The following is a 12,845-nucleotide window of genomic DNA, read 5'->3' on the forward strand; positions in this document are numbered from 1 at the left end:
GCTCCCTGCCCGGGGGCGGCGGGCTCCGCGGGTCGGGCCGTCCTGCAGCGAAGGCCCTGCGGGCTGCGCCGTCCCCTGGTCGCGGTCCCGGTCCCGGCCCGCTGCTGCCTCCAGCCCTTCGGGACCCGGCCGGGGGGCCTGAGGTCTCGCCTGTCCGTTGGTTGCCTCTGGCCTCGGCCTGAGCGCTGCGCCTGGCTCCCGTGCACTTCCCTGTCCTCCGGTTCGGGCCCACCAGGCCTGCGTCCTGCCGCTTGTCACTTCACTGCCAAAGCACTGGTAAAAATGCAGTTGGATGTCAGGCTTCGCACCTGGCTGCGGAGACCCACTGGAATGCTGCTGCCCAGGGCCATGCCTGCCGATGCCGCTGTCTCCGTGCCGTGCTCGTGCTGCCAGCACCATGCAGCACGGTCCCTGTGTCAGGAAACCAAGGCACAGGGTGGCCTGTCATAGCACAATGCAGTGAGGGGTGCTAGTGAGTCACCGTTGCTTGATCGTGCCCGTTTTCCAGCTCTGGGGTTGGGGCCAGGCTGGCTGGACTGTCTCTCTCTGGACTTGTTGCTGCCTGTGGCCAGCACCTGCCAGTTCTTGCGCTGTCCCAGCCTCTGGAAATTCCCTGGGCTGAAGGTCGTTAACGATGAATGCAGGGAGTCGGGGTTCTCAGTCAGCTCCTGCATGACTCTTGCGGAGCCCTGGAGAGGACGGACGCAGGTTTGTTGATAGCAGACGCTGTTCAGCGTGCTCCCGAGTCACGGCTGGTCTGGAAAGTCTTTCCGTGTCCCTGTGTGACCTGAGCACATTGTCCTCCCAGAACAGAAACAGCGATGGGTCACTTCTGCCTTGCCTGCCCAGTGCTGATCTCACTGCCTCTATCAGTAAGAGCTCTGCCAGTGCAGGGCTGCTTTCACTCCCCACATACTCTGCAAACAGCCTCCCTCTCACAGTCCCCAAGCTTTTTTGGCCTTGGTCTCTTGGTTTGGGTCCTGCACCAGGGGGAAGCGCTGGAGGAGGCCGCAGGGCCGACGCTGGGTGGGGGGACACCCAACAGCCAGAGGCAGAAACAGCACAACGCACTCAGTGACTGGCGACTGAGGGGCAACTTGTGCCAGGCATCGGCACGGGGTGGGGAGAGCGAGCCAGGCGCAGTGCTCAGGCTGAGGCCAGAGACAACCAACAGATAGGCAAGGTCAGGTCTCAGTGAGGACAACAGGACCTTGGGCCCCCCATCCTAGAGCCAGACCCTGGCCTGGCCCCGACGAGCTGGAGGCAGCAGCAGGCTGGGGCTGCGACCGGGGGACGGCGCAGGCCGCAGCGCCTTCACTGCAGGATGGCCCAACCCACAGAGCCCGCCGCCCCTGGGGCAGGCAGGGCAAGGCAGGGAGGCCGGCTGGGGCGGGCCCTGCGTGGAGGCAGGTGGTAGGAACTGCCCAGCACATCCTGGCCCCGCCAATGGGCTGCGCGGCCCAGAGGGCATTCCCCATCACTTGCAAAACAGGAAGCAGGGCGCTGCGTGGGGTAATGGTCTCCCCCTTGTGACGCCAGCTGCCCACTGCCCCTCACCTGCATTTGTTACAGGCTTGCTCAGGTGGTGACACTGCATGGCACTGCCAGTCTCTGGCCCTGCTGGCCAGCGGGATGGGCAGAGGGAAGTTATGCAGGACAGCTCTGCCAAACCGGGAAGGGACATGAACTGAGCAGAAGGCTGATCCAGTGTCCCCTCACCCCTGATGTGCTAAGCATTACACAGAGCATGTGGTGGCCCTAACACATGTGCCTGTCTGTCTGTCTCCCCCTCCTGCAGGCCTATAACATCCATGTGAATGGCGTCCTGCACTGCCGGGTGCGCTACAGCCAGCTGCTGGGCCTGCATGAGCAGGTAGGGACAAGGGCAGCAGGGTGGGGGGTGGAGCTGGGCACCCCTGCAAGATCAGGTCCCTTTGGCTCAGTCATGCTTCCTGCACTGCTCCCTCCCTGGGCTGATCCTGAGAAGGATGGGGGAAGGCTGGGTCTGGAGGGGCAGCAAGCCATGAGCTCAGAGACATCCACCCACCCCCAGGGCAGCAGCTTTCCAGAGCAGCTCCCACCAGCCCCTGCACTGCTATAGTACAGGGTGCCAGAAGGCAAGCATGGGTCAGACCCCACACAGCTGCACCCAGGGAGGCAGGAAGCATCTGGGGGTGTGGGGTGGGTATGGGGCACCTGTCACGCATTGTGGCTCTGCTGCACCTGGGCTTCTTGCCGCTCATGGCTCTGTGGCCTCTGTCTAGCTGCGTAAGGAGTACGGTGCCAATGTGGTGCCCGCCTTCCCACCCAAGAAGATCTTCACCCTCACGCCGGCCGAGGTGGAGCAGCGGCGGGAGCAGCTGGAAAAGTACATGCAGGCGGGTGAGCCCCCAATGCATGTGTGTACTACCAAAGTGGCCCTGTGGCACAGAGCTGCCAGCCAGGATGCATGGAAGTGCTGCTGGAGGATCTGGGGCCCTGCCTGCATTGGGCCACATCCATACAGGCTGCCAGGCCTCAATCTGGTCACGCCAGACACTGCCACTTCCTGAGCTCCCTTGAGGGAGGCTGCATCCAGCCGCCTCCAGGTGTCCAACCCACCTCTGCCCAGCACAGGCCGGGTCACTCCGGTGTTGGGGGGGGAAGTGGTACCACATGGACTCCATGCCACACGAGCTCCGGGCAGCCACCTGACCTGACTCCTGCCTGCATTCATCCCCAGTGCGGCAGGACCCATCACTGGGAGGCAGCGAGATCTTCAATAGCTTCCTGCGCAAAGCCCAGCAGGTGCGTGAGGCTGGGGGGGCACAGTTGTTGCTGCCGGGTGGGTGCCAGGTGTGTGAGGGGCTAGAGATGGGACACGGGAGCAGAGGGGTGCTGTGGGGGTAGGCTGGGATGGGGGAGTGTCAGGTGCTCACATCCTTGCCCCGCTCTGCTGCCAGGAGACGCAGCAGATCCCAACAGAAGAGGTGCAGTTGCAGGTGCTGCTGTCCAACGGGCAGAAGGTCGAGGTCTCCATCCTCACCTCAGACCAGACCGAGGATGTCCTGGAGGTACTGGATAGTCGGATCCTAGGCCCCACCTGGTGCTTGCTCTGCCTGCCTCATGGCTGCACTTGGGGTCAAGGGCGAGAAGTAGGGAGCAGGCCCTGCACAGAACCCTGCCTCAGAGCTCTTGGCCCTACTCGGGGGCTGGAGCCCCGGGTGCGCTGAGCTGGCTGCCCCCTCTCCCTGCCTCTCCAGACTCTGAGACCCTGGGGCGGCTGAGCTGAGTCCCTGCCCTTGCCCCTGCCCAACTGGGCTTATGGCCAGGACCCTGGATGCAGCTGCCTCCTCTCCCTGGTGGAGCCAGCATCCAAGCCCACTCCCCTCCAGTGCCAGTGCCTCTCAACATAGGTACCATGGGCAGCCTGCCAAGCAGCTGCATGGGCGGGGGCAATCCCAGCACCCCCTGATGGCAGTGGTGCTCAGCCTTCCTCGCATGTCTGGCACTGTCCCTGAACAGTGGTGCGGTGCCCACAGACCCAGGCACCGTGTGGAAGCCTCCCCACATGGGGCAGCATGGCCCCTGGCATCCCCCCAGTCTGTCACTACTGAGACCTGCTGACATGGGGCAGACACTGCTTCCCAGGGGCTGCTGTGATCCCTCCTCCACCCCCAAGCCCAGGCCTGGGGCAGAAAGTGCCTAAATTGTGGGGTGGGGCAGGGAGGGGCGGCCAGTGCTGCCTGTCCAGTGACCTCCTGCAAATGCGTCCCAGGCCACAGCCTCCAAGCTGGACCTGCCAGATGATCTGGTTGGCTACTTCAGCCTCTTCCTGGTGAGAGAGTCCAAGGATGGAGGCTTCTCCTGTGAGTGGGGGCTGTGGGGAGGGGAGGGGTCCTGTCAGCCCCCCCACGGGCAGCTCTGAGCACTGCTCTCCCATGCAGTTGTGAGGAAGCTGCAGGAGTTTGAGCTGCCCTATGTGTCCGTCACCAGCCTGCACAACCCTGAGTACAGGATCATCCTACGCAAGAGGCGAGTTGCACTGGGGAGTCCTGCCCTACCCCCATCCTGCTGGGCACTGCTGGGGCCAGAGCATCTTGCCTGACACCTCTCAGTTTAGATCAGCTGGGCCACTCCTTGCCCTTGCTCTGCTAGGTTCCATGCTGTATCCTGGCAGAAACTCATTCCTCTCCATTCCAGCCATAGACCCAAGAAGCCCTGGGCCTCCCCCCCACTCCTCCCGCACCCCAATCGCCCCTGCCAGGCCCAGACCTCCCAGCTCCCCTCTCCATGGACCCCTGGTTCCTGCCCCTCTCTTAGGCTATGCTGATGTGGTGGGGCAGGGATGGGGGGAGCAGAGCCAGGGCCACAGTGCTGGCCCCAGCCTGGTATCTTGAGTACCTCTGGCTGCCCTCTGCCTGCACTACTGAGCTGCGCTGCCTCCCCAGCTACTGGGACTCAGCCTATGACGACGATGTCATGGAGCACCGCGTGGGGCTGAACCTGTTGTATGCCCAGGTGAGTGCAGCCCAGGCTGGGGGGTGCCTCTGGCAGTGCTGGGGCTGCTTCCAGCTCAGTCTGGCCTGACTGGCCTGCCCCTACACAGACCGTGTCAGATATCGAGTGTGGCTGGATCCTGGTGAACAAGGAACAGCACCGGCAGCTCAAGTCGCTGCAGGAGAAGGTCTCTAAAAAGGAGGTGGGTACTGCCATGGCCATCCAGGTTGTCTCCAGCTAGAGAGCGCCAGCCTGGCCCTTGCTGACCCTGGCCCAGGGTCTCTGTCTGCAGCATGGCACCTGAGGTACCGGCAGAGAGCTGGGCAGGGAACCTCAAAAGCCCCAGAGGCCTGTGGAGAGCTAGGCCTGGCAAGGTGGAGGGGGGTGGATTTGTGCAGGGCCCACATTAACCCAGGGCCTGGCTCTGGCTCCTGCACACAGTTCATCCGGCTGGCGCAGACGCTGAAGTACTACGGCTATCTCAAGTTCGACCCTTGTGTGACCGACTTCCCTGAGCGGGGCTGCCATGTCGTTGTCAGTGCCGGCAACAACGAGCTCAACTTCCAGGTGCGGCTGCCCAATGAGCAGATCAAGGAGGGCAGCTTCAAGGTCACCCGCATGCGCTGCTGGCGTGTCACATCCTCGGTGAGTGAGTGCACGGGAGGGGCCCGGGGCCCATCTGCAGGCGTCACCTTGAGGGCCACGGGCCCTGGAGTTCTGTGTTTCCTCCTGTGGCACAGGCCCAGTCCTGGGTGGGAGCCAGTCCCTGCCTGGCACTGGGGCTTTGCTCGATACCCCCACAATCTCAGCAGGGAAGGGGCAGCCCTGGCCTCATCCTCAGTCCTCACAGGTGCCCACAACCAATGGCCCAGCAGGGAGTGGCCCGGGAAAGGCCGAGGTGAAGCTGGAGTTGGCCTTTGAGTACCTGATGAGCAAGGACCGGCTGCAGTGGGTCACCATCACCAGCCCCCAGGTACAGCCACGCTAGTGCCTCTGCAGAGGCAGGGGTTGGTGCTGGAGAAGGGGCTGCCCATTTGCAGATTGTCATCTGCCCAAAGGACTCCCAAGATGATCCATTCTGGCCCCTGCACAGCCATAAATTCCACCCACCAGGGAAAAAAATGCCCTGGCCCCTGCTGCATGTGGGGAGAAGGGCCTCACCCAGCCATGGTGGCAGGGAACATGCTAGAGGGGGGTCACCTCTCCCCCCAGCCCTACCCAGCTGACTTGGGTGGAGGGTGAGTCAGTCCTGGTCCCAACTGGGTGACAGTTCATCCCCAGCTGTCTCGGCACCAGCAGGGACAGCTGTAGCCAGTGCTCCAGAGGAAAGGGACCCTTCAGCCCTGCCCCCACCTCCAAGAGCCAATAAAACATTAATGGGGGGGGGGGGGGGGAAGTTCCCTGCTGGCCTGGCCCTGTGCCCAGCCAGAGCCCCGAGGTGCAAGACTGCCAGGGCCTGTTCCCTTGCAGCCCCTCCTGGGGCTCCAGCCTGTCTGCCATGCATGGGGCTCCAGGGCCACAGTAGGTTTGCTCTGGAGCAGGTTCCCCAACCCCACACTGCCCTTGTCACCTTGCTGTACCAGTGCCCAGAGCCACACGTAGCCTCCCTGGCGAGCTGGGTGGAGTGGGGCAGGGGTCCAGGCTGGCTGTGACTGTGGCTCTTCTCAGGCCATCATGCTGAGCATCTGCCTGCAGTCCATGGTGGACGAGCTGATGGTGAAGAAGTCTGGAGGCAGTATCCGCAAGGTGGGAGCCTGGGGGATGGGACTGGGGCTTGTAGCTGGCCCCCACCAACCCCAGGGGATCTGGCTGCCAGGAGCAACCCCATGGCTTATGGGCAGGGACTTGGACTGAGTGGGGATGGACACCCAGGGCAGTCATGGCAGGAACGCTCTGTGCAGGGAGGGGGCCCCTTGCCCTGCTGAGCCTTTCCTGCCCTCCCCAGATGTTCCGACGCCGAGCGAATGGGGGGCTGCGGCGCTCCGACAGCCAGCAGGCCGTGAAATCGCCCCCATTGCTGGTGAGTGCTGCCTCACCCTGGCTTGCCCCTGCCCCCCAGTGCCCACTCCCACCTGAGTGTTTGTCCACATCCCCGCAGGACTCTCCGGATGGCAGCAGGGAGCCCATAGCCAAGCTCTCGGTGAGTCACTGGGGCTGGGGGGATGGCAGCAGGGGCTGGGGGCCATGGAGTGGATATCGGGGCTGGATGTAATGTGCACCCTCACCTGCAGAGCAAGCTCAGTTCCGTCAGCCTCCGAGGGATCAGCCACTCCAGCTCTGCTGGTGATGTTGGCAACAATGACTTCCACGGCAACTACGCCTTCGAGGGCATCGGTGACGAGGACCTGTAGTAACCAGGGGCCATGGCCACCCCTAGGAATGTATGACCTGCTGCTGGGTCACCCTCCATGTGCCTCTCACCTGGGGACCATCCTCTGCCCCCCGGGGACATGGGGACCTTGTTCCCCTGCCTGCCGCTGCCTTTGGGCGGGGACGGCCTTTCCCTGCTGCTGCTGCTGGCTTCTGAGGGGCCCAGGCAGGGTCATGGCTGCTCCATCTCAAGGCAGGGGCAGCAGCAGCAGCAACCAGAGAGGTGTCCCTGGGTGGAGCCAAGCCAGGGCCCCCCTGCCCTGGGCCTGCAGCCCTGGACCATCGCTTGCACTTAGAGCCAGTCCCCGCACGCTGCCGGGGCGGGAGGGGCGAGCTGGGCCCCTACCCCCCCATGCCAAACTAGTGCATAGGCCTCTGCATACAGGGTGATGGCTGGGCCGGGCCAAGCTACCCCTGCAGAGCCTGCCCGCCCCTGCCCCCGCCTCCAGTAACTGCCTTGGCTTGTAACTCGCACTCGCTGCTGTTGACGGACAGTCTGTGGGCCCTGCATTAACAGACATTAACCGATGTTTACATGGCAACGGCAATTAAAAGCAGATTCTGATTGGTAACAGGCTGCATCTGGCTCCTGGGGTGGGGTTGGGGGGGCACAAAGATGCACACTGAGGAGGATCTGTTCACCTGCTCACTCTGCCCCTGTGCCCATGTCCGGCTTCCCCAGGGAGGCAGCCCAGGTAACGAAACTGACCATTTAATGCTTTCATACACAATATAAATTACACAAGAATTGAGTGGCAACCGCAGCTCAGGGGCAAGTGCCAGCTGGGAGAGGGAGGTCAGACCTGTCCCATGAGGCCCGTCGCTGCCCTGAGCTGCAGCCACTACCTCCAGATGAAAGTTTCCCTGGTGGGGGGCAAGCAGGGGTGTGAGCCCCATGTCCTTGGCCTTAGGCCCTGAAGGGATGGCAGGGGGTTGGTGGTGACAGGACCTGCTCCCACTCTCCCCCCACCAGGGAGGGGCTGCGGGGCAAGGCCTGCTACATGACTGGGTCCTGCTCAGTCCACAGAGCCCCCCTCCAACCTGAGGCCTCACAGCTTGGCTCTGTCTGTCCTTCCAGCCTGGTCCCAGAGCAAGTGTCCCCAGGGGAGGGCTGGCCCTCACTGCTCCCACCAGCCTGGGCCAGACCCAGACTGCCTTGGCCCCAGCAGGCAGCAGAGTTCCCAGGGTGGCCGTGTGGCAGTGCCTGGCCTGGCCGCAGGCCGCCCTAGGGCAGGGGGGCACCAGCAGGTGGCGGGGTGAGCAGGGCCTTGGTGCTGCGGGGGTTGACCCAGGCGTCGGCAGTGTGGCCATGGATCTTCTGGTGGCGCTTGTAGTTGTCCCAGTGGCCAGTGGTGTAGGGGCAGTCGCGGCACTGGAAGGGCTTCTCACCCGTGTGACGCAGCATGTGGCGCTTGAGGTTCATGCTCTGGTTGCAGCTGTAGCTGCAGAGGCCGCAGCGGAAGGGCTTGTCCCCAGAATGGATGCGGCCATGGCGCTTGAGGTTGGCCAGGTTGCCGCAGGCGTAGTCGCACAGTGCGCACTTGTAGGGCTTCTCGCCCGTGTGCACGCGCTGGTGCCGCTTGAGGTTGTCCAGGTGGGCTGAGGCATAGGGGCAGAGTGGGCAGGCAAACGGCTTCTCCCCGCTGTGCGTCTTCATGTGCCGTGCCAGGTGGTTGGGGTAGTGGGTCACGAAGGGGCACAGGCTGCAGGCGAAACCCTTGGCTGTGCCAGGGCGGGGGCCAGTGCCTGGCTCGGCATCCAGTGCTGCCAGGCTGCAGCGGGCACAGGTCGGCTCAGCCAGCCCCTCATCTGGCGCCAGCCCGTCGTCCAGCACCAGCCCGCAGGCCCGACACGTGAAGGGGAAGAGCAGCTCAGGCAGCGTGCCCGCCTCAGCCCCCCGCAGCCGGGCGCAGCCGGGCAGGAAGGGGGCACCTGCGCCTGCCCCATGCAGGCTCAGCTCCGGCAGCAGCGGCTCTGCAGGACCAAGCACAGTAGTGCCTGCCAGAGGGGAAGCAAACCCCTGGCTTACCCACACCAAACCCCTGCCCCTGCAGCCTTCGCCCAAATGCCCCTGTTCTGCCCAGTGCCATGGGGGGGGGGGGCCATGGTACACCCTGTCCCAGGGTGCTGGGTAGGTCCCTTGTGCACAGTCTGGCCCAACACACAGACAGAATAACTGAGCGGCTGGTTGATGGACAGGCAGCTCCCGTCTCCCCAGCAGGGACTTGCCCTAGAATCCAATGCCTAGCCAGGATCTGCCTAGGTGACAGAGATGGGGCTATCCCCCCTCCTTCACCCCACCCCAGGCCCCTCCAGCACAGGGGTGAGAGCAGTGCACCCTTACCTTGGGGCTGGTTGTGCGAGTGCGTTGCCCCCTCGGGTGGGCGGTGGCTGAGCATGTGTCTCTTGAGGTTCCGGCTCTGGTTGCAGCGGTAGGCGCAGGCACCGCAGCGGAAGGGCTTGTCTTGGCTGTGGATGCGCTCATGGCGCTTGAGGTTGCCCAGGCTGCTGCAGGTGAAGCCACAGCCCCCACAGTGGTAGGGCTTCTCGCCCGTGTGTGTGCGCAGGTGCCGCGTCAGGTTCACCAGCTGGGCTGAAGCGTAGTCACACTGCGGGCACTGGAACGGCTTCTCCCCGTTGTGCGTCTTCATATGGCGCTTCAGGTGGCTTGAGTAGTGTGAGGCAAAGGGGCAGAGCTGGCAGGAGTACACCACGCGCTGGCCCCGGCCCACTGCCGTGTCCGTGCCTGCCGCACACTGCAGGCAGCTCTGCCCCAGGCCGGTGCCCGGTGGCCTCCCATCCGCATCGCCCTCCTCAGCATCACTCTCCACGCTCAGTGGCTGGTAGCCCGAGGAATAATCATCATCACTTAGTGAGTAGGCTGGCATGGCAATCTTCCCCACCAGTGAGTCTGCTGCAAACAAACCAGGAGAGGGTCAGGGCCATACAGCTGCCTGCCCACATGCCCAGCACGTCCACCCCTGCCCAGGAAACATCTCCCCTGCTGCAGAGACCCATTATGGCTGGCCAAGCTGCTCCCTGGCCTGGACCAAGGAAGGAGCTAGAAGTGTGAGGCACTGCATGCTGAGCCTGGAGACACACGAAGGGAAATGCTGCTGGGGACCATGGGCAGCAAGGGCTATGCTACATGAAAGGAGTCTTGAGGGCTGAGAGCAGCAGCTTGGGGGACTGAACTGTGAGTCAGGGATGGCAAGTTAATTAGGCTTCTTGGGAGCTTCACATTGGGACAGGCCCGGGGAAGCGAAGTCCCACAGGTTGACTCAGAAACTGAGAGGCCTGGAGCAGCTGAGTGCACACCAAACAGGTGCAACAGCTGCAGTGTTGGTGGGGTGGGGAGGGTGCCCAGTCCAGGGCATGGGCAGGGAGGCCGCATGCTAGGCAGTCCATGCTATGGGTCAGCAAGCAAGGACTGGCCATGCTCCAGGGAGCTGGAGCCTACAAGAAAAGGGTGCGTAAATGGCAGGGCCTGCTGGAAGGACCATCCTGGGGCCATAGGACCTCAGGGCACCGGAAAGTGCCACGTGCCTGTCCCAAGAGCCTTCTGCAAGACGTGGCAGGCAGCCACCACCCCATGACACTGGGCCTGCCACAGCGTGCATCTTGGACTGCGCCTGCCAGAAGAGGGCCGTGCCCCAGGGGGCCGGGCCCATCACCTCAGCATCTGGCCAGACACCTTGGCACTGCCCCCACCCCCTGCTAAATCAGCACAGCCAGCTCCTGTCATGCTTCATGTGGCCGCTAGAGGGCAGCAGGGGCCAGGGTCGATGGTCAACTCTGGAGCAGGACCCCCACCCCTGCCCTCCAGGGTCATCCCCCGATGGGACCCCGCCAGGCTCACAGGTGCAAAACATCCTCCTGGGCTTTGGGACCACCCCTACCAGCACCATAGGAACAGTCACTCCCCTGAGCTGCATCCTGCCAGGGCAGCCATAACAGGCCTGCTCCAGGCTGGCCATGGGGACAGGCCTCTGGTAGCCTCAGGTTTCCCTGGGGTCAGTTGTGTGAGGTCCCAGCAGCAAACAGCTCTGGACTGGAGAATCCACCGGGCAGCAGCAGAGGCTGCCCCAGGACTGGCCAGCCCAAGCCATGACTGACAGGTGTGGCTCTGTCCTGACACCGCCCCCTGCCCACCCCCCCAAGGCCTGGGCCTGGGGTCAGTGCTCTGCAAGACTCACATCTGCCTCGCCTGTAACCCCACAGCCACATTCCTACTGCCTGGCAGAGGCTCCTGCCCCCAGCTGTGCCCTGCACTCAGCTGCTGGCTGCACAGTCCTGCCCCAGCAACTCCCCAAGCTGCTGAAACTACGCTAGTCTGTGCACCCAGCTGTCATCGGGTCCACGTGCAAGGGCTCCACATGGTCACAGACAGGGCCTGAGAGCATGAAGGACCTGGGATCTCCTGCCTGCACCCTCCACCCCAGCTCCCCAAGCTCTTAGTGGCAGCACAGGCTCTGCATGCCACTAGGCTCAGGGACACAGGCAGAGGAAACCTGTCCTGCAGCCAAGGCCTGACAAGGTGAGCTCTGCAAGCACTGCCCCAGGGTGTTTGGAGGTGGGCATGGACAGCAGGTCCTGCTGCAAGACAGCTGGGGCTTGACAGCCTGAGCGCATATACTGCAGCAGCCTTCAGCCAACCAGGGTGCGGGGTATTCTCCTTGCTGGGCCTGTCCCAACAGTAGCTGGGGGGAGATGTTCAGGGGGCAGTTGCATCCATGCATCACTCTCTACTCTCCTTGAACAGCTGCAAGGCCCTGCCCCCACCCCCGGGGCCACACACAGCACCACAGAACCAGGGCTGAGAGGACTGGGAGGGAAGGCTGTCTGGGGTCCAACCCCTGCATGGATGCAGGACGCTCCTTCCAGCCCATCCCTGCCAGCGCTGATCGGCCTCCCCTTGGGAACTCCAGTGAAGGAGACAGCACCGCCATAAGCTCGCTCACCTCCTGTGGCCCCTCCGCACATGGGGCCTTGAGGTGCAGGCAGGCAGCACCAAGACAAATGTCAGAGGGAGACGTGGTGCTGGGGCTTCTCGCCCTGGAGTTAGGTGGGGAATACAGGCCCCAGCAGGCCAGGCGCTGGGGAGAAAACCCCAGGGCAGATGCTGTCCCCGGAGCAGATGCCGACAGCACCGGTTTCAGCTCCATCCAGCCACTGCCTGGGAAGCTGCCTCACCCATGTCCTTCCCAGCCCTGCCTCCCTTGCCCCCCCCCACGGTGCTGGGGGGAAACAGGCCACAGCCGGCTGCACGGGGCTCTCACCAAACACCCTGGCAGTGGCATGGGGCATAGGGGGCGGAGCCCTGGTTGCCTGGGGGACCCTGGCACACTCGTTTCCTGCCTCCCCCAACGCTCTTGCCAGGAATTTCCTGAGCTTCTGAAAATAAGAAACAGACTCCGCCATGTGCCACGCTGCCAGGCCGGCGCACTGCCGCCACCCCTGGGCCTGCATGGGGCACCCAGGACACGGCTCCACACAGCTCGGAGCAGGACAGGCCACTGGTTCCCAGGCAACCGGCTGTCGCTCGGCCCGGCGCACGCCATCCATCCATGGCGCTTGGCCTGGCTGAGCCCGGCACTTGGCAGCTCCCTGCACCTTGCGGACGCCCGCAGGGGCCCCCAGGCAGAGCTCGGGCACCAGGGAGTGAGACCATGACAGCAGCCAGGACGCTCAGGCCACAGCTGCCTCCATCCCGGGCACGCAGGGCCCCAGAGCCTGCGCGTGACTGCAGCCCCTCTCGCTGCCAGGGCCGGCACGAACCTTCCGAGTCCTTCTCGAAGCCCATGATGCGGTCGTTGCTGTCGTCGAACTCCAGGTCCTGGCCCAGCAGCAGGTCGCTCTGCAGCACCAGGCCCGCGCCGGCCGCCTCCTCCAGCGCGTCCTCGGCGTCCACTGCGCGCGGGGCAGCGCGTCGTCAGGGTGGGGCCGGGCGAGGACAGCACCCCCTCGGCCCCGCGCGCCCCGGCCCTTGACCCCCG

The 12,845-nt window shown here is 64.1% G+C and overlaps 2 protein-coding genes across 5 annotated transcripts; one reads left to right on the plus strand and one right to left on the minus strand.

The window, feature by feature from the left end:
• Nucleotides 1–700: 700 nt before the first annotated feature.
• Nucleotides 701–7,421, plus strand: SNX17 (sorting nexin 17). 2 transcript variants are annotated; one of them, XM_019537288.1, is made up of 15 exons: nt 701–872; nt 1,799–1,873; nt 2,265–2,382; nt 2,723–2,787; nt 2,943–3,053; nt 3,758–3,848; nt 3,927–4,014; nt 4,431–4,500; nt 4,589–4,681; nt 4,921–5,124; nt 5,321–5,452; nt 6,148–6,225; nt 6,425–6,499; nt 6,578–6,619; nt 6,711–7,421. In XM_019537288.1, exons 1-15 carry the CDS (start codon nt 822–824, stop codon nt 6,828–6,830), a joined length of 1,413 nt encoding a protein of 470 aa, XP_019392833.1. In that variant the 5' UTR covers nt 701–821; the 3' UTR covers nt 6,831–7,421. The 2 variants fall into 2 exon arrangements, with proteins under 2 accessions (XP_019392833.1, XP_019392834.1); XM_019537289.1 differs by having other exon boundaries at nt 5,330–5,452.
• A 122-nt stretch (nt 7,422–7,543) lies between these two features.
• ZNF513 (zinc finger protein 513) lies at nt 7,544–12,790 on the minus strand. Of its 3 annotated transcripts, none has more exons than XM_019537291.1 (3): nt 12,628–12,790; nt 9,194–9,760; nt 7,544–8,847 (listed from the first exon to the last, which is right to left on the minus strand). In XM_019537291.1, exons 1-3 carry the CDS (start codon nt 12,650–12,652, stop codon nt 8,075–8,077), a joined length of 1,365 nt encoding a protein of 454 aa, XP_019392836.1. In that variant the 5' UTR covers nt 12,653–12,790; the 3' UTR covers nt 7,544–8,074. The 3 variants fall into 3 exon arrangements, with proteins under 3 accessions (XP_019392836.1, XP_019392837.1, XP_019392835.1); XM_019537292.1 differs by having other exon boundaries at nt 7,544–8,823; nt 9,194–9,763; XM_019537290.1 differs by having other exon boundaries at nt 9,194–9,763.
• Nucleotides 12,791–12,845: the final 55 nt, after the last annotated feature.

The sequence above is a fragment of the Crocodylus porosus genome, unplaced genomic scaffold (assembly GCF_001723895.1).
Source record: "Crocodylus porosus isolate Cpor-Errol unplaced genomic scaffold, CroPor_comp1, whole genome shotgun sequence".
NCBI classification, from domain to species: domain Eukaryota; kingdom Metazoa; phylum Chordata; order Crocodylia; family Crocodylidae; genus Crocodylus; species Crocodylus porosus.

Bases quoted from the DNA above. Each gene is read 5' to 3' on its own strand.
- SNX17 (XM_019537288.1), top strand. From the start codon at position 822: ATGGGTCACTTCTGCCTTGCCTGCCCAGTGCTGATCTCACTGCCTCTA. The intron at 3,849-3,926 runs GTGAGTGGGGGC...TCTCCCATGCAG, and splicing joins CAAGGATGGAGGCTTCTCCT to TTGTGAGGAAGCTGCAGGAG. The intron at 5,453-6,147 runs GTACAGCCACGC...GGCTCTTCTCAG, and splicing joins TCACCATCACCAGCCCCCAG to GCCATCATGCTGAGCATCTG.
- ZNF513 (XM_019537290.1), bottom strand. From the start codon at position 12,652: ATGGGCTTCGAGAAGGACTCGGAAG. The intron at 9,764-12,627 runs GTTCGTGCCGGC...GTTTGTTTGCAG, and splicing joins CTTCGAGAAGGACTCGGAAG to CAGACTCACTGGTGGGGAAG. The intron at 8,848-9,193 runs GTAAGGGTGCAC...CCCCTCTGGCAG, and splicing joins CTCGCACAACCAGCCCCAAG to GCACTACTGTGCTTGGTCCT.